General features: G+C 36.8%; 3 protein-coding genes and 1 long non-coding RNA gene across 9 annotated transcripts; 3 read left to right on the top strand and 1 right to left on the bottom strand.

Moving 5' to 3' along the window:
- The first annotated feature begins 766 nt into the window (after positions 1-766).
- LOC109187264 (SNF1-related protein kinase regulatory subunit beta-2-like) lies at positions 767-4,410 on the top strand. Of its 4 annotated transcripts, none has more exons than XM_019337430.1 (5): positions 767-995; positions 1,332-1,528; positions 2,375-2,538; positions 3,169-3,334; positions 3,735-4,410. In XM_019337430.1, exons 2-5 carry the CDS (start codon positions 1,334-1,336, stop codon positions 4,080-4,082), a joined length of 873 nt encoding a protein of 290 aa, XP_019192975.1. In that variant the 5' UTR covers positions 767-995; positions 1,332-1,333; the 3' UTR covers positions 4,083-4,410. The 4 variants fall into 4 exon arrangements, with proteins under 4 accessions (XP_019192975.1, XP_019192979.1, XP_019192978.1 ...); XM_019337434.1 differs by lacking the exon at positions 767-995 and adding an exon at positions 1,012-1,113; XM_019337433.1 differs by lacking the exon at positions 767-995 and adding an exon at positions 1,123-1,217.
- Positions 4,411-6,766: 2,356 nt separating this feature from the next.
- LOC109188318 (alpha-1,6-mannosyl-glycoprotein 2-beta-N-acetylglucosaminyltransferase) lies at positions 6,767-8,755 on the top strand. The gene has a single exon (XM_019338942.1). It carries the CDS (start codon positions 7,234-7,236, stop codon positions 8,539-8,541), a length of 1,308 nt encoding a protein of 435 aa, XP_019194487.1. The 5' UTR covers positions 6,767-7,233; the 3' UTR covers positions 8,542-8,755.
- A 14-nt stretch (positions 8,756-8,769) lies between these two features.
- On the bottom strand, positions 8,770-9,491 carry LOC109188319. Its single transcript, XR_002055380.1, has 2 exons — positions 9,237-9,491; positions 8,770-9,172 (listed from the first exon to the last, which is right to left on the bottom strand). It is a non-coding gene; the product is annotated as an uncharacterized LOC109188319 (long non-coding RNA).
- Positions 9,492-10,931: 1,440 nt separating this feature from the next.
- Positions 10,932-14,143, top strand: LOC109187202 (putative protein FAR1-RELATED SEQUENCE 10). 3 transcript variants are annotated; one of them, XM_019337330.1, is made up of 4 exons: positions 10,989-11,123; positions 11,472-12,629; positions 12,718-13,161; positions 13,245-14,143. In XM_019337330.1, the coding sequence occupies exons 2-4, from the start codon at positions 11,604-11,606 to the stop codon at positions 13,854-13,856; spliced, it is 2,082 nt and encodes a 693-aa protein (XP_019192875.1). In that variant the 5' UTR covers positions 10,989-11,123; positions 11,472-11,603; the 3' UTR covers positions 13,857-14,143. The 3 variants fall into 3 exon arrangements, with proteins under 3 accessions (XP_019192874.1, XP_019192875.1, XP_019192876.1); XM_019337331.1 differs by having other exon boundaries at positions 11,020-11,123; positions 11,449-12,629; XM_019337329.1 differs by having other exon boundaries at positions 10,932-12,629.
- Positions 14,144-19,202: the final 5,059 nt, after the last annotated feature.

Below are 19,202 nucleotides of genomic sequence, written 5' to 3'. Positions count from 1 at the left end.
ATTCAGTGTTGAATTGGAAATTGGAAAGACATTTTTGTCTCTGAGTGCATTATTATTATTATTATTATTATTATTATTATTATTATTATTATTGTTATTGTTATTAGTACATGAGGGCATTTCAGTCATTGTATCACTTATTCCCTTTCAATTCCCTATAATCTTATTTTGCATACCAAACACAGTAATTTGAATTCCTACTTTATTCCTACCTTATTCTTTTTCCACCGAATTACAATTCCTTTCCATCGTAATTCATTCCTTCCAACCAAACGGCCTGTTAGTTCGTTTTTTTTTTTTTAAATAAAATATATTAGTTTAGTTAGGGGGTTCAAAATTCAAAAGCCTAGTATGTTAGATATCCATATTAGGCATCATTAATAGTATGAGTAGTCAACCGATCAGCATGAAAGTTCACCTAATCACCTCGTTAAGTTTGTTAAAATAATCAAAATTTTACTTAAAATAAATAAGTAAATAAGTAAATAAATAATAATAATAATAATGTCACGTCGGGCACAGGAATAATGCACTGAACGTTAACGTCGAACCCAGTTTAGAAGTTGAAATCAAACGCCAAGGACAAAACAGTAATTACAGAAAAAGCAGTCCCCCACAAGCTGGATGCTGCCAGATGGGATTGGCCACTGCATGAAACGTAGGGCAACGATCTTTTCTTTTTTTATTTTTCCCCCAAAAAAAAAAAAAGAAAAAAGAAAAAAGAAAAAGGAACATTCCCATTTAAACGAACATCATTAGCCCAACAAAGTATCTTCCAAACTCATTGGAGAATAAAAACGCTTTTCCATTATTCACCTGCCCATCAACCCTCTCTTTACTCCACAGAGAGAGAGAGAGAGAGGGTGAAAGAGAGGCCGGAGATGACAAAATAAGCTTTCCATCAATCAATGTCAGAGCTACAGCATTCATGTTACCTGCCCTTTGAGTTAATTTATGTGTTTGCTTTCTTTGGGTGCCCATTAAAGCTACACTTGGTATGTATACTATAGTCCATACACTGTTTCTCTGATCTCTGGCCTCTACATACATATATACATATATAGAGAGAGAAATTAAAGTATGGGTATTTCACCAAACCAAAACCTCACACAGGTGGAGGTTTATCTATCTTCACTTTCTTAAGTTCTTGGCTTCCTTCCCTTGTCAATCTATAGCATAAAAATCCTGTCTTTGGAGTCCTTTGCTAGCTAGCTTCTGTGGGTTTTTTTTCCATATGTAGATATATACTCATTTTCTTGGATGTGAAGTGGTGGGGGGGAGGGGTTTGATCTGTGGTTTCAGATTCTTGAAATTTTGTTTCTTTCCTGCAGTGATGGGTAATGTAAGTGGGAAGAGGGGTGAGGATGATGTTGAGAAGTCTGGGGTCAAGAATCAAGAGGAGGAAGAAGGAGAGTTCATGGAGTTTGCACAAAGTGGGCAGCTTCCATTGCCTGCACACTCCTCCATGGTTCAATCTCCTCCTCATACTCCTAGGGCTTACTACCCTCCAGTGATTTTCACTCCTCAGGTAATCAATCTCTCTCCCTCTCTATCTGTGGCCTCTACATATATATTATCTATATATACTATCAGATCTTTAAGGATAATAATATATCAAGCTAAGAATTCTGGGGGTACTGTGTTTTCATTCTCTCTTGACATGTTGCCAAAGATTAGGTGTGTTAATGGTCTCATCAGTTTGGGCTGAAATGTGTTTGCATTATTGTTGTGACTATTAAAGATATTATCTTTGGCTTTGGGTGGCTGGTTTTTTTATGAGGAAAAACATATAATACATACCTGCTGTCATTGTGGAAAGACACTCCACAGAATTGGAACCTCTCTAGAATCTTTTGTCAATTATTGTTTGAGAAAATTCCTTTTACTCCAATAACTTTTTTTTTTTTTTTTTTTGGAAAAGAATGTATGCAGAAAAAGGTAAGCTGCAAGGTGGGTTTGGTTCTGAATGTGGAGAACTGAGAATTTTTTTATTATTTTTTAACTTTTTACCAGTTCTTGATGAATTAAGAATGTAAAAGATACTGCAATTTTTTTTAACCTTTTTCTTGGAGTGGGGTGTTTGGTGCTTTCAGTGGACAAAAGAATATAGTATGGACATTTTTTACTCTCATAATGAGATGGGACCATCATATCAAAGCCAATAAACGGTTGCCAGGGATTCAATTCAAGAAAAGAAATGTACATTCTTGATTTATGAAAGCATCATTTTCAATGTGAAATTTGGGGTGCAGTGCAGACAGTGCTGGAAAAGGGAAATGTGCAGTACAAATGTTGCTTGTTTTTATTTTTTTCATTTGAAAGTAGGTTGTACTGCATACTAATTTTAGGAGTATATATTACTATGTTGTTTTAGGCTCCAGTTGTTCCTTTGCAATGGCCTGATGAAATAATGCAAAACAGAAGTAGTGATGAGGCTAAGGAAAAGACAAGAGAGTATGGGGTTCCAACAATGATCACATGGAGTCATGGAGGAAATGAAGTTGCTGTTGAGGGATCATGGGATGACTGGAAGACCAGGCAAGATGTTTGTTTCTCCCTTTTTTTTTTTTTTTTTTGGATACATTAATATTAGGTTTCAGCTTACGTTAGACTAGTCTTAGCTCCCAGAACCCCTGTCCAAGAGTTGCTGGAAGAGGTAAATCATGAGTTGGCAGCCTTTCAGTTAGTCTATGTCATTAAATTTGCACACAAAGGATCTATCTTCACACTTTCTCCAATCTGGGGAGCCCAATGGTCTAAATGAGATCTAGCTGGCTAGCTCCAAGATGTTGTTGGTGGGAGTCAAACCCTACCATGAGTCAAACGTTTCCAGCTTACGTTAGACTAATCTTAGCCTCTAGAATCCCTGTCCAGAAATCTCTAGAGGAGGTAAATCATGGGTTGGCTAAGCAGCCTTCCAGTTAGTCTCTATCTTTAACTCTGTGCATAAGGGATCCATCTTGACACTTTCACCAACTTGGGTAGCCCAATCTCCAATCTGGGGAGCCCAAGGGTCTAAATGAGCCCTAGCTGGCTAGCTCCAACATGTTGTTGGTGGGAGTCGAACCCCTACCCCTACCCGATTATTCTTGCCTTTCCTTTTTTGTTGTCTTCTCATTGTTTAATGCATGCTTAAGTTGTTAAACCAATGATGTTTGCTGCAATCAGAGAACACTTACAAAGAACAGACAAGGATGTCTTTGCCATCATGAAAGTGCTTCCAGCTGGGGTTTATCATTTCAGATTTATAGTTGATGGACAATGGAGATGTGCTGCGGATTTTCCACGCGAATGTGACAATTTGGGTAATGTCTTCAATGTGTTGGACTTGCAGGTACCATCTTCAATCATTGTATATCTTATTAGAATGTTTGTTTGATGTCTCCTATACATGTCCACAAACTTGATCATCTGTCTTAACTCTCAACTCCAATTAGAACATGATGACCATATCCAATTCATTTTGGCACACTATCTGAGGGTGTGCACTAGGTAAATCCCGCCTTATAACCCTAGCCAGTAAAGAATCAGACCGAGGTAACCAACCTAAGTTGCACATAGCTGACTGACTCAAACCAAGAATCACAAGGAGGAAACAGAAGCAGTAATAGTTTACTATGCACTACTCCAATTAGCATTATCACTAGCTGTTGGGGATAGTCATATGCCCTGCTCCGATCCAAGAATTCCCGAGAGGGAGAGAATCGGTTTTAAGGAAAGTGTGTGTTTTGCAGGATACAGTTCCGGAGGTTCCAAACAACAACAGCTGGCCAGACTCCCCGCCTTCCCCCGAATCATCCTACAACTCTGCACCCTTCACAGCACAAGACTTTAGCGTTAAGGTGCCCGATTTGCCTCCTCTCCTTCAACAATCTCCACTGGATCACCCGTCGCCATCTTCATCCACCAGCGGCTGCAGCAGCAGCAGCCTGGAAAAGCCTTCACCTGCAGTTTTGAACCATCTGTTCATCCAGAGAGGGCGCCGTGCCCATTCCACAGTGGCTCTAACTTCAACACATAGATTCCGCTCAAAATACGTGACACTGCTACTTTACAAGTCCTTACACAACCTTAAAAACTAAACACAAACATGTTCTTGTTGGATTACTAGGTTAGCAGAGCTCTTAATTAGCTTCTTCACCATCAGAAAAAGTAGGAAATTTTCCTCCATATTCTGGAATTCCTCTTTTTGTTTTTTTCACATTATATATATATGATTACTATGTCGAATATCAGCTACCCATGATGTTACTGTCGTTTAGAATTGTGAAGCTTCCATTAATGTGCATGCCTTTGAAGAGATATATAAATGTAAATCAGTAAATGTGCTGAATCTGTGGCAGATTGAAATATTGAATGCTCAGATCTTGACAATTATTTGCATTTATATTTTTTACATACATTGGAACATTTGGCCCCACCCATTCTATTAATATTAAAACTTTGATATTTGGATTGAGTAATACTCCACTAATCTCAATTTCTGCTCCATTCTTTACTTATTTACATGGTGTGTTCGGATTCATTCAGAAAAGAAAAAAAAAAAAAACAAAAAAACAAAAAAGTTCATGGATTCATTAAACAATAGCGGAGCCACAATATAATGGTACCCCTTCCCCCACCCTTTGCATAAATTACTAACTTTTTGAATAGCTTAGTTTGTTGAAACTTTTTTTTTTTTGAAAACAATTTGTCGAAACTTTAAACATGATGATGTTAATAGTTTAGTGTCAAATTGGTCGTCTAAATCGATTGAATAGTGCAATTGAATCTCCTAACTAAAAAAACTTCATTAAGATCCCCTAAATTTGTAAAATTGATCAATTAAGTTCAAAGTGACTTATTTAACAAGTTAAGTCTTCACATTGTCGACACGTGTCTTTTAAAAATATTTTTTATTATAAATTTTTTTATTTATTAAAAAATATATTATATATAAAAACTAAAAATAAAAATAAAAAACAAAAAACACAGCCACCGCGCGAGACCTCCTCTACCGGCGTTCTTGTCCAGCGTACAGTGAGCAGCGAAGCATCTATGGTGGACGGGGGGCTGGGACGAATTAAACATATCCAGCGACCTCTTCTCTCGCCGGCGTTAATGGCCAGTTTGGCAGACAACGGCGGTGGATGGATCGAATCCCCGGCGAGCTTCCTCCGGCGTAGATGGCAACTAGTTCTCCGACCAACATCATCAACTCCTACCGGCAACCTCCCTCCCCAGCAGCTGAGCAGTAATGGCGAGCCACAAACAACAACATATCGGTTGCATAGTAAGTGTTGTAGAAGAACATTGGCAAAGGAGGTCTCGCCTGTGATGTGTTTTTTATTTTTTTTATATATAATATATATTTTAATAAATAAATAAATACAATTTGTTAAAAAGACACGTGTCAACGATGTGAAGACTTAACCTGCTAAACAAGTTATTTTGGACTTAATTGAACAATTGTAAAGGTTTAAGGGATCTGAATTGAGTTTTTTTTTTTTTTTTTTTTTTTTTTCAGTTAGGGGACCTAATTGCACTATCTAATCGACGTAGGGAGATAATTTGACACTTTTCCCCTTTTCTCTTTTATTTTACCCCTTTCATCCTTCACAAGACAAATTAAATGCTGTTTAGTCTATTTTTTTATGAATCATTTAATTAATGTAGTATATAAGTTTATATTATACTTCATCGTATTCGAATTAATTTAAAAAAAAATTAAAATTTATTAAAGAAGTTAAAATTAAAAAATATTTATGAATATAGTGTCTTTTTTTATTCAAATTATTTAATCTAATTTATTATGTTATTATAAATATTTTTATATCATTTCAAAGTGTTTTAAACTTTCACATTTTTACCCTATTCAAGTATGTTTTGATTACGCCGTTAACCATCATATAATCTATAAAATATATTCAATTGTAATATATAATGTATTTTATATTTGAATCTTATTATGAGTGTTTGATATCCTGGTCCACTTTGACAGTAAATAATGAGTAATTCTATTTGCACCACCCTATTTGCTATTTACACCACATTATTTAATAGGTATAATAACTTTGTAGGTGGTGCAAATAGAAAAGTCAACATCATTAAATGTGGTCAGATATTAATATTTATTATTCCATTTTTTTATCCTCAAAATATTAATTAAAAAAAAAAAGAAGAAGAAGAAGATAACCCACCCGTCACCTTCTCCGGTGAGAAGGCGACCCACTAGGCTGCCTTCTCACCGGAGAAGGCAGCAAAGTAAAAAAAAAAAAAAAAAAAAAATCCGTCACCTTCTCCGGTGAGAAGGCGAGTGGCTGCCTTCTCCGGTGAGAAGGCAGCCCACCTAGTCGGGTTGCCTTCTCACCGGAGAAGGCAATCCAGGTAGAAGCCAGAGAAGGCGACCCACTGGGCTGTCTTCTCACCGGAGAAGGCAGCCCAGTTGCCTTCTCCGGTGAGAAGGCAGTTCCTCGGCCTTCTCACCGGAGAAGGTGACGTTTCGTTTTTTTTTTTTTTTTATAAATGTTTTAATTAATAAAATATTGAATTAATAAATTATTAATTGAAGTTTGACCAGGTGGTGCAAATAGCAAAATGTATTTCAATTTGGCTATTTACACCACCTATTAATTATTAAAAGTTTTTACCTTTTTATAATTTCAAGGTATTTTATATCTAGTTTTAGTTAAAGGGTGGTGTAAATAGCAACACCATAAATAATTGATTTTTTTAATTTGTATTTATCAAAAAAATTTGGATTGGTACGGCACGTTTGTCACGCAACCACCTAGGGATCCTCGAAGCCTCCATTCCCATTTTCCACACCAAACGCAAAATGGAATAGTGCTCCAATAAATGTGTCTGCTTCTGCCTTCTCAACACCGCAAAATTTCTTCAAGTCTTTCCAACTTCTAGCATCCACTTCTCCATCTTCTTCCACACATACGTACATTCCAAGTCTTCCCGAGAAATCCCGGCGAGGGTTTTTCATCCCTGGGTTTGGGTAAGACTCGGTCAACGCCTCGTGGTTTTAAGGTTTTCTTGTAGTGGGTTTGGTGTCTTCTCTGGAGTTCATCAGTGCAGATTTGCAGAGCCTCGGATTTCACTTCCTGGGTATGTAATACGTTTCAATTTCCGCTATAAACGACGGTTACTGATGCATTTTAGTGATTCCCAGTTACTGATTTGATCTGTCTGCTCTGTTGAAAGATTGGGTAGCTAGGTTTATTGGGGAATGTTTTGATTTTTGAGATGGGGATGATGAAAGTGATGTCTTCATATAGGAAGGGTAGAATTAAAGACGCTGCCTTTCGTCGGTTGATTTCTTGGATGCTGCTGATTGTATTAGGGGTGTTATTGTTGTTAGTGCTTCTTAGGACCAACACAATTTCTGGGTTAATTACCAGCTATAGATATGAGGGTTTTGAAAGTTTTGAAATTGAGGATTTTAGTAGACCCCCGCCCACAAAAAAGGTGAAGGTGAAGTTGAATCTTCCTAAACAAAACAGTCTGTCTGTCTCATTGGAGGTGAGAAACAAATTGCCTCCTAGGAACATGGATTTGTATCCTAGGTTGGCCAAGGATCATATTGTGATTGTTTTGTATGTTCATAACCGGCCTAAGTATCTACGGGTAGTAGTTGATAGCCTCTCCCGGGTTACAGGGATTAGTGAAACTCTGCTGATTGTTAGTCATGATGGGTACTTTGATGAGATGAACGAGATTGTGGAAGGGATCAAATTCTGCCAAGTGAAACAGATATTTTCTCCTTACTCTCCCCATATATTCAATGGCAGTTTTCCTGGTGTGTCACCCCGAGATTGTAAGGATACAGATGACCCAGCTGAGAAGCACTGTGAAGGGACTCCTGATCAGTATGGGAACCACCGGTCACCAAAGATTGTGTCTTTGAAGCATCATTGGTGGTGGATGATGAATACTGTATGGGATGGGCTAAAGGAGACTCGTAATCATGTAGGCCATATCCTCTTCATAGAGGAGGACCACTTCATTTTCCCAAATGCATATCGCAATTTGCAACTTCTTGCTGAACTGAAGCCCGATAAGTGCCCGGATTGCTATGCAGCAAATTTGGCACCATCTGAAGTGAAGTCGAGGGGAGAGGGATGGGATGCTTTGATAGCAGAAAGGATGGGAAATGTGGGCTATGCCTTTAATCGAACTGTATGGAATAAAATACATATGAAGGCAGCAAAATTTTGTTCATTTGATGATTATAACTGGGATATAACAATGTGGGCCACAGTTTACCCTTCATTTGGTACGCCTGTTTACACATTACGTGGGCCAAAGACAAGTGCTGTTCATTTTGGGAGATGCGGCTTGCATCAAGGGGCTGACAAAGTAGCTTGCATTGATAATGGTGAAGTGTCAATTGATCTTGTAGATGATGATAAGGTTACCAACATCAGATCAGATTGGGGAGTGCATGTTCACGAGCACCAATCAGGATATCAGGCTGGGTTCAAAGGTTGGGGAGGCTGGGGAGACCTGCGAGATCGTCAAATGTGTATGGACTTTGCTAAGATGTATGCTTGAGGATATGCCATTTACTTTCAGAGTAGTGGCTTTTCAAGCTTCATTGTCATTGTTATAGAGGTTTGACTTATTACTCTGTATGAAACACCTGCAGATGGTACACGAATGTAAAACTTATGGAAGACCTCATGGTACTTTTACGTATTTAAGCCATCCACCATGAAAAATCAAAGTTGCTGCAGTATTTTGACACAAATCCAGTTCTTTTTTTTTTTTTTTTTTTTTTTAAATCCTTCATTTTCTCAATTTCACTGAATGTCCGATTCAATTGTTTGCCACTACCATGCTTGTTGACTTTCGTGTGCTTGGGCTAGAAACTGTGTGCCTTTGCAGCTTTGCTTCAACATTGTTTCTCTTTTCTTTTGTTCTTGCTTCAGAATCTTGTCCTTGTTTTTTTTTGAGCGGGGATGGAATATGAAGTAAGTTATATGTGTATATATCATTTTAACCTGCATATGCAGAAGTGACTGGTTTTTGTGGACAAATTGAGAATGTAAGTTTGAAGTTGCTCTAGGTGCTTTTTGTCATAGTGACATAAAGCTTCTAATCAACTAGCTCAATGAATCTTTGGACAATCTATCATGAGTAAAATAAGAGAATATTGAATAGCACTTCATTTTTCAACGTTGTGCTAAGGTAAAGGATAATGCCATTGATGAACTGTTATGCTATGATGAGTGCTTTGAGCCTTTGACACCCTAACAACTGATGCTACGAGAAAAATAAGAAATTTATATTTGCGGATTAGTTATAGTACTTTAGTATTTATCTGTCGTTGTTTTCTTAAATTTATTGGCTCTTGTTGATGCTTGCGGAAATTAATATTTCACAAGTGATCCTTGTTGATTTCCGTTAAAACTTTGTTACAGCTCTTCTTCCATATCTTCTATAACTACTTGTAGATGCTCCTGCTATTTCCTGCAGTGGTCATTTACATTCTTCCCTCATGAACCTTGAGTGATGGCAGATTACACGACTAGGTGAAACCACTAATTCACTATCTCTTTCTCTGTTTTCGCTTTCTTTTCGTCTTGATTTCCTTTTCATGCTTCTGTGTGGTTCAAGAATCAAGAGCATTGATGTATTCCAGATTTGCCTGCTTGAATGAAATGAATTGCTTGATAGCTTATACACAGATCAGAGATGGTGGGGCTCTGATGGTTGCCTTTTTCTGTTGATGGCAAGGCGCAACAAGCTAGATGATGATTGCACGAGCATTTGATTGGTTTATGAGATAATGCACTTTAAATGTGGTGCCAACTCTTGATTTGACATAGATGTGGTGCTAGGAGTTGCTATTGCAGTAGGTGGCTTGTGTGAGATCGTCTCAATTCAGACAAATTTTGTCTTGGATGCGGTGCTAAGAGATTATTGTTGTAACTGGTCTTTTATGAGATCGTCTTACCTGAAATGATTTTAAACAATTTTTGTGAAATAATTTGCATGGGAATAGGTGTGCCAAAAGAAGCTACATTGGAATAGAGTCAGTAGTATTGCTTAAGTTTTCAGGTATTGACTCTTTGTGCTTCAGTAGATTGAGAAAGTGTGTATGAACATATACTATATTGTAATAGAGTTAGCAGTATTCAAAAAAGGACTTGGTGTCCTTACTTTGATGTAGTAATTTCTCTCGCCGATAATATTCTCTTTAATTCTTCATGTTATTATTGCATTATCTTATATTTTGAACTAGTTTATCAAATAATCCTATAGTGGAAAAATCTAATTTCATCATGTAGTATATAATACAAATATTAAGCCCAAACTTCAAGATTGTTGATAAAATTATTCATTTTTCCTCACTTAAGATGAAAAGTACTCATAAAATGTGAGATGTAGATGTTCCAAACTTAAGCTATATATTTTACTTTAGAATGAATGGAACTATGAAATTGGTCGAAAAATTCACTAAAGAAAAAGAATTGATAAGTATAGGTGTTTTTTTTATCAAGAGATATTCCGAATTAAATCATCTAACTATTCAAGATAGACATTCTTCTATTATTGATTAAGGAATTTGATTGTTTTGACTTGATTATTAATTGAATATCCACTCTAGCTCACTTGACTTGAAAGTTGTCCAAAATTTGGTGATAAATAAAATTCTAAGACTAAAAATTCTAACTTCTAGCCGATGCTACTATGCACAAAAAGAAACCATTTTATAAAAGTATCACCCGACCTATTAGAATTATCAATCCCTTTTCGTCAGTTCATTTTGTATAATCATACAAGAATATATTATATATTTATTTTTAACATCTGTAATACAGAATTTGTGTTTAAACACATTATATTGTTAAAAACGAACTTGCAAGATAATTCTCTTACAAGATAAACCTAGAGACGGGGTTATGATATAATTTCCCAACTTCTTGTAGATCTACCAGGAAGAAAGTTGGCCAAGAAATTATTATAGTAGGGACTAGGGACCGAAGAGGTGAAGAAAACCGCAAAAAGTTAAGAACTTAAAATAGTATGGTCGTAGCCTGTAGGTGGAACAGGTCGCTGCTCGTCGGAAATTTTATCACAGCCACACTATCATCGTCGCTGTTGTCAAGATTTCCACTTTCTTACTCCCGGTATATACAATCACTTATTCATTTCGGGTTTCGACTCAATAATTGAGTTCATCATTCCCCATTATTCAATCGTCTTCCAAATTAGTGGCTGATTTGCTTATTTATCTTAGTAATTGACTATACTATGCAGTTATCAGTATCGCATTTCTTTTTCTAGAATTGGATGAAATGTTTTGCCTTTCTTTCTTTTTAAACCATTTAGGATAAACCCAATTTAGAAAGTTTGATGCCAGTCTTAATTTTTGATTATTTATTGAATTATTCTCTTCATTGTGCTGTGGGTATCCGTTTTTATGCTGAGATTTCTAGTTTGTACTCCTCTTAGTTATTGTTGAATCGTTTAATCAGACAGGGGAGTGGACCGAGTGGCAGTTGGAAGTGTTGAACTACTTGGTGGTAATTACTAATAATTCATGCTTTGAGTCAAATGAGAATCGAATGAAAACTGTCACTTAGGTTGTGTATATTGCTTCCTTAATAATGGCTGGAAAGACATTGAATAACATTTGGATTCAAAGACAGCAGTGCCCTTGTGGAGATTGGAAGTGTTATGTTAAATGTGATGGGGATGATCAGGTGACAAGTGGTGCTCAAATGGCAAAGAGCGGGTTGGCATCCTTTGTGTCACAAGAAAACATCTGTACTCCATACGTTGGCCAGATATTTAAAAGTGACGATGAAGCTTATGAGTCTTATAGCAGCTTTGCGAGGAAGAATGGTTTTTCAATACGCAAAGCACGTTCAACTGAGAGCCAAAATTTGGGGGTTTATCGAAGGGATTTTGTGTGTTACAGGTCTGGGTTTAACCAGCCTAGGAAAAAGGCCAACGTGGAGCACCCTAGGGACAGAAAGTCTGTACGGTGTGGATGTGATGCAAAACTCTACTTGACGAAGGAACTTGTTGATGGTGTAGCTCAATGGTATGTTTCTCAATTCAGTAATGTTCACAACCATGAATTGTTAGAAGATGATCAAGTACGGCTCCTTCCTGCGTATAGAAAAATTCAAGAGCCTGATCAAGAGCGCATTCTTTTACTGTCCAAAGCTGGGTTTCCTGTGAACAGGATTGTTAAGGTGTTGGAGTTAGAAAAGGGAGTTCGGCCTGGTCAGTTGCCTTTTATAGAAAAAGACGTAAGGAACTTTGTTAGGACGTGTAAGAAAACTGTTCAAGAAAATGATGCTCTGATCACAGAGAAAAGGGAAAATGACCTTTTTGACCTGCTTGAGTCTTGCAAGGCTGCGAAAGAGAGGGATGAGCAATTTGCTTACAAGTATACCACAGATGGAAATGGAAAAGTTGAAAATATTGCGTGGGTGTATGGTGATGCAGTTCGGGCAGCTGCAATCTTTGGTGATGTGGTAACATTTGACACCACATATCGCTCTATCACATATAATATGCTGCTTGGTGTGTGGTTTGCAATTGACAATCATGGGAAGGCAATTTTTCTTGGATGTGTTCTGCTGCAGGATGAGACATCACAGTCATTCTCTTGGGCTCTACAGGTTTGGACATATAACATGGAGATTTACGATATGTTTTGAATCTGTATACAATAATATATTTGGTTACGAGTCTTTTTTTTTTTGGCAGTCTTTTATTCATTGTATGGAAGGAAGACAGCCGGAGACAATTGTCACTGATTTAGATTCTGAGCTCAGGGATGCTATAGCAAATGAGATGCCTAATACAAAGCATGTTATTTGTCTTTGGAAAATTCTCCCGAAATTGTCTAGTTGGTTCTCTACGCCACTTGGAGTGCAGTATGCAGAATTCAAATCTGAATTTGATATCATCAGCCAATTAGAAAATGTAGATGAATTTGAACATCAATGGAATCATCTGGTTGCTCGATATGGACTTGGATCAGATAAACACATTGCTCTGCTATTTGCTTACAGAATGTCCTGGCCAATTTCATATATTCGTAATTTTTTCCTGGCCCATTCTATGACTCCCGAGTATTCAAAGTTGGTTGAAACATTCTTGAAACATATCTTGAGTGAACAACCAAATCTGCAGTTATTTTTTGAGCAGGTTAGTATGACCTTTATTTTCTACTTCTCTATATTATCAAACATTTTGAAAATATTACCAAGTCCCCGTGATTTATTTTTCAGGTCAGTGTTTCCATCAGCTTTATGAACCATAGCAAGGAAAAGCTTCTTCATATGCCCATAAAAACCTGCATGCCTCTAGAAGAACATGCTAGGAGTATTCTTACACCATATGCTTTCAGTGCCATGCAACATGAGATCGTGCTCTCGATGCAGTATTCGGTTACAGAATTGCCTAATGGCTCATATCTCGTGAGACATTATAAGAAAATGGAAGCGGAGTGCTTTGTGATTTGGATTCCAGAAAATGAACAAGTTCACTGTTCTTGTAAGGAGTTTGAGCATTCTGGCATCTTATGCAGGCATTGCCTTCGTTTGCTTTTAATAAAGAACTACTTCCAGATTCCCGGGAAATATTTTCCCCGTAGGTGGCTGATGGAGAGCTCCTTAATTCCCTTTGGCGATTCAATCATTCAAACGAACACCGATGAATATTCTCAAGCCTTCCATGCTCTCACTGCAAGTATATTTTCAGAATCATTGATCTCTAAGGAGCGTGCTAGTTATGTTGACCGAGAACTCAGACAGCTTCTTGAACATGTACAAAGCATGCCTGTCGTTGAAGAAGTTACTTTGAGTTCGGTACCTAATAATGTCAGTGAAACTCAGGGTTGAAACATGGCACCCATTGGTTAATGTATCTATACCACGCACCTCTATTTTTTCTTTAGAGGAAAGAAATAGTTTTGTTTTGGTTATTAGCAAATACATGGCACTCTCAATGTGGAAAAACCACATAGAGGCCATTAATACAGATCTTAATATTCCTTCAGCAAGATTAGCTTTCTGGATGGTTATGTTTGTACTTTTTTAAAAAAAACAATTTTTACTTTTTGAGGTCACTAACAGCTTAGTAAGTGTATATGAACTTGTAAGTAGCATGCCTTTTATTGAGATGAATTGCCTATTTGCTTTTCTTCTTTTACCATTCTCCACCTTTCTAACTACTTCCATGTAAAAGCCGTTGAACTGTCCTTAATGTGGTAGATCACTAGATTGTTTCTGCTTTACTCATTTTATCCATTCAGAGTGCAGATGAAAGAGTTATCTGTGAAAGTTTATAAGTAGATGTTAGATAAAAACATCTTGTCCTTGTATTTCTTTGTTCAACCATGATTTTGCACAAGCATCACTGTCAGCCATGCCATCTCAAGATCTTTGTTTGACTGGTGTGGTGGGATTTGGTGGTGCTGCCATTTCGTTAGGGGTGGAAACGAGAAATTGTTATACCATGGACCAGGGTTCATATTGCATTGTGAACCTTGATACAAAAATTATGTAACTTCAGTTAACACATTATGTACCTATAGTTAACCGTTTTTGTATATGTAAACAAATAACTTGATAATTGCTGACACATAATATGATAGCTGCAGGTACAGAAACTATCAACTGCGGGTATAGAATGTGTCAACTATAGATACAGAAACTATACCTAAACTCAACCGGCCGAATGTCCGGGAACATAACATAGTTGTCTTCATGATATGGAGTGTAGTTTCTGTTAGTCGGTAGAGAGTATATAAACTGGTTGGTTTAAAGTTGATGGATATTTGCATAGAAGCAGAGGTAATTCTGTAGCAGGTACAATGAAATTGTTGGAGATTAGTTACACGAACAAGAAGCCATCTTTTTTTTTTTTTTTTTTTTTTTTTTTGAAACGGTAATTATAATACAAAACAGTCAAAGTGGGATTCTTGGTTTTAGGTAACGAGGATTGAGTGTGGGGCAAGTCAATGAAGGAGTCGTTGGTCGGTTGTGAAAACTGGAAAATCATGCCTTCCTATTTACTGTTTGATAATTGGATGGTTTCAGCGCATGAGAACTACAATAGCCGGTGGGTAGTCATTTTCTGCTAAGTTAGCCTCTCATGTTTGTATTGGGCAGTTGAGATGTCACTCTTGAAGTAGCTCTTGCCACGTAAACTAGCCATTTAGGATGACGATGGAAATTTCACAATCCAGTTCTTTTGAGTGAGTAAATTTTACCTTGTGCCGTAGTCGGTAAAGGACTGGAAGAAAGTAAACCAGCCTAGGTTACCCACCGGCTCAAACTAAGGGGGCAAGGATTACAACTCATAACCTTGTGATCACGTACAAGTGTGGATCTCTTGCCATCTTCACTGGAGTTACTCTGTGAACTAGCCATTTAGATTGGGGAAATGGTGAGCCGGGTATGAGCGAGAATTATTTTGCTCGATACGATCTTTGTTGATTGGGCGAATAGTTATTAAAATAAAAAATACGAGTTAATATTAAATTTAGTTCTCGATTTTGATAATTAAAAAAATAAATTTGTTCTCCATAAATTATTTGACTGCATTTTGGGATAATTGTTATTTCTAGGGGCAAAAAGGTAATTTACCAAGTTGTAAACAAGCAATCCATTGCAATGAAAGGCCAAAATTTTTTGAAAGAAAAGACCAAAATTATTTGAAGTAATGTTAAGTGGACATTACCAATCCAATCTTTCTAGAGATAAGATTAGCAGAAAACTGAAAAAGACAAGGGGGCAGGGGAAGAAATATCTCATAAAGTAAAAAGAGACCAGCTCATGTTTAATAAGCACAACATCGCTGTTTAAGATTTTAACAGAATCATATATTCTGATTTGCAAATATTTGGGGTTGATATGATATGTTATCATTATCTTAGTATAGCAACACACAAACATTGGTATGTAGAAACAAATATATATGCATACCCAATAACTAACATTTATGAGATCGAGTTACCATTCGTGATTTCTTATATGAGCTAAGAGCATCCTCAATAGGCATAGATTTTGAAGAGTTTTTTGCAGGTGACTCCGTGACTAGGAAAGAGAACATGAGAAAGAAAAAGGGGTAAAAGAAAAAAAAAAAAAAACCAAAGGAAATTACGCGCCCAGCAAGCGCGTGGAGTGCACACGTCCGGCTAGGAGCCTTCAGTTCACTTCACGCGACAAATACGACAGTTTTCAACTTTGGTGGGGTCCACTGTGCAGATAAAAATTAGGTGTTAGCCGGAATACCCAAAAGCTTCTCTCTCCTACTCTATCTCCTCCACATAAGCAACCCAATCTGCAAAACCTATTCAAAATCCCCCTATCGAGGATGCTCTAAAGTATCAATTCAATGCAAAAAGATTAAAAGAATCTAGTCCTCCACGATTATATTCAACAGAACTAACACTTACATGGGCCCAATCCGATCCCATCCAAACTGATCAGACTATTCACTTGATAATTACAAGATTACAAGTTCAATTCTCACCAAGAGCGACCTATTAGTATTAGGCTCCTTAATTTGAACTGGTAGCTATGAACAACATAAATTAATTTCATTGTAATATATCTTGTCAGTTAAGATTGACTCAGTGTACATCTTTTTTGACAAGGAGTGTAAGAAGTCCAAGTCAAGTCTTTGTTAAATGGTTCGGGGCAGAACACAGGGGAGGTGTTTAACTACTACTACTAGTCTACTACTAAGTCGTATACTACTAAGTCGTCTACTACAACGTGTGAACGTAAAACGTAGAATTTTCTTGTCTGTCATATTGTGAAAGACTTCGAATATTCAAAGTCAAGGTTGGCTACTTCTTTCCACCTTCCTTTCAATCAATACAAAATAAAATAAAACTACGTAAATACATGGCTACAGCCCAGGTTGAAAAAGGTGGTGAATGTTTTGCAATTATAATTATTATAATTATAATTAGATAAATGTATATATGCATATGGATGGTGGATCGTCCACGTCATCTATGTGTATATATGTTGTTTTTCATTATATTATTGCCTAACTCAATCTTAAGCCTCATCTTTGCACATTATTATTGTTATTATGCTTCAATCAACCCTTCAAATTTCATTTTCAAATCTCCATTATTCACATCAAATCTTTCCTTAACCAACCAACTTTATCGTTAGTGTACCTCTTTTGGTGATACTCCCAAAATTGTTGTAATTCTTTATTCTTTAATTTGTTCTGTTATGTAACAATCACCATTTGATAAGTTAAAGTTATGAATTTATTAAAAACAATCTATATTTATTAACCTGAAATGATTGATGATATCCTGAGTTAAATAGATAAGTATTTTTTTTTTTTTTAAATTTGCTTAGTAATAAATAAAGGCAAGAGAGGAGACTCTCTACTTAGTGATGCTTCTATGTAGTGGTTAATGATATGCATCACACATCAATCAATTTATACAAAATTTTAGTACAAATAATATATTTCTCTTGTTTTTTTTTTTTTTTTTTTTTTTTTTTTATATTTAAATTTCTAAAGTCGAGCTATTATGGAGTAATAATTAGATGGTGTAGTCGTGTAGACATTTGTGATTCTTCGTATTGGTCCCTATTGGTGTTTAGTTAAGATTTTTGAAGGTCTCATGAAATTTATATATATTTTTATATTTAATTTTCTTGAGAATTCTGTAATTTATGGACGAAAATTTTGTTGAGTTAATAAAACTGAGATTAATATTAAAATATCTATGTTTATTATGAACAATCTTGAACATGAGGTGTGAGTCCCATCTTTGAGAAATGGTTGTGTTTTTTTTTTTTTTTTTAGTACTACTGACTCTGTTACAATGTAGTATCTGTTCATATAACTACTTTCTCAATCTATTGAAGCACAAAGAGTCAATACCGCATTCACTGAGACTCAAACGCATAACCTCCCATATGGGAGAGGAATGGATTGTGTTGATTCTTCTAAAGTTTGCTAATTGTTTGATCAAATAAGGTGACATTATTGAGGGCAATCCAATCAAATTGATCGAGTTTATAGATTTTTTAATTTGAGTATATCAATTATATGTAACATTTGCCTGGCCTAAGGATGACATCTTTTGGAAGGTTTTGGGACCAAATTTTTTTAGAAAAAATCTTTCATTGATTCCTTCGAAAAAGGGGAAGCAGATGTAGAAAGAAGGAAACAGGGAAAAAAATAGAACAGTAATACTAATAAATACATGCCTAATTCTTAATCATCATATCCTATTGGCTAAACAAGCTTAACTCCCTTATCTATCCACTCAACAACATCATCATCATCTAATTCTTAAAAATTACTTCCTCATGATGTCTTTCATCCTCTTTATGAATTCATCGCATTTCTTCTTCAGCTCATCATCATCCCCTTCATCATCATCATAACCAACCTCATTTTCTTCACCTCCTTCTTCTTCTTCTTCATGATGGTGATGATCACTGTAAATCTGTACTATTTCATCATCTCCCTTCTTCCTTTCTTCTTCTTCTTCTTCTTCTTCTTCTTCTTGTTGATAATGATGAATGGAAATGACCCTTTCATGAGTTTCATCTCCCCTTTTCCTTGTCAATTCTTCTTCTTCTTCTTCTTCTTCTTCTTCTTCTTCGGCTGTTGCTGCTGCAATTTTTACTTCAATCACTATAGGATTGGCGGTGGGTTTTTCCGGCCGTCGGCTTTCATGGCTGCGCGGCGGCGTGGCAATCACTCCAGAATTGGTTATGATGAAAACCAGAATCCCATTGCAGAGGAGGAAGACGATGTTCCTGTCGGAGCTGTAGCGGAAGAGGTGGTTGACTGAGAAGGACGAGGAGAATTCGTCGGCGGAGTGGAGGAGGAGAGGCAGAATCAGGGAAGAATACTGAGAGATTACGAAGGAGAACAGGGAAACTGAGACAACAACCTTAAAAGTCGCACTCAGAAAGTTGAACTGATGACGATTTGCACTCACGTTGTGATCCATGTCTTGATCGGAGAGATAAAAACCCAGAAAGTGATGGGGAAAAATGGAGATTTTGAAAGGTGCAGTTTGGAGCGTGGAGACTGGAGAGACAGAGTGGGTTTATATAGTGTTGTTGAGGCGTCCACTCCCTGGCGTGACGAAAGGGGTTGACACATGATTTCCCCGAACTGCCCTTGGTTGGAGGGGGGGGGGGGGGGGTTAATTTGTGGCTGGCTGCAATTATTCAGTCCCTTACTAA

The sequence above is a fragment of the Ipomoea nil genome, unplaced genomic scaffold, assembly GCF_001879475.1.
Source record: "Ipomoea nil cultivar Tokyo-kokei standard unplaced genomic scaffold, Asagao_1.1 scaffold1421, whole genome shotgun sequence".
In the NCBI taxonomy this organism is placed as follows: Eukaryota; Viridiplantae; Streptophyta; class Magnoliopsida; order Solanales; family Convolvulaceae; genus Ipomoea; species Ipomoea nil.
The sequence above is the reverse complement of the archived record's forward strand: the minus strand, read 5'-3'. Positions and strand labels throughout refer to the sequence as shown.

Excerpts from the sequence above, each read along its gene's own strand:
- LOC109187202 (XM_019337329.1), top strand. The coding sequence starts at position 11,604 with ATGGCTGGAAAGACATTGAATAACATTTGGATTCAAAGACAGCAGTGC. Across the intron at positions 12,630-12,717 it reads CATTCTCTTGGGCTCTACAG|TCTTTTATTCATTGTATGGA; the intron begins GTTTGGACATAT and ends TTTTTTTGGCAG. Across the intron at positions 13,162-13,244 it reads TGCAGTTATTTTTTGAGCAG|GTCAGTGTTTCCATCAGCTT; the intron begins GTTAGTATGACC and ends TTTATTTTTCAG.
- LOC109188318 (XM_019338942.1), top strand. The coding sequence starts at position 7,234 with ATGGGGATGATGAAAGTGATGTCTTCATATAGGAAGGGTAGAATTAAA.
- LOC109187264 (XM_019337430.1), top strand. The coding sequence starts at position 1,334 with ATGGGTAATGTAAGTGGGAAGAGGGGTGAGGATGATGTTGAGAAGTCT. Across the intron at positions 1,529-2,374 it reads CAGTGATTTTCACTCCTCAG|GCTCCAGTTGTTCCTTTGCA; the intron begins GTAATCAATCTC and ends ATGTTGTTTTAG. Across the intron at positions 3,335-3,734 it reads TCAATGTGTTGGACTTGCAG|GATACAGTTCCGGAGGTTCC; the intron begins GTACCATCTTCA and ends TGTGTTTTGCAG.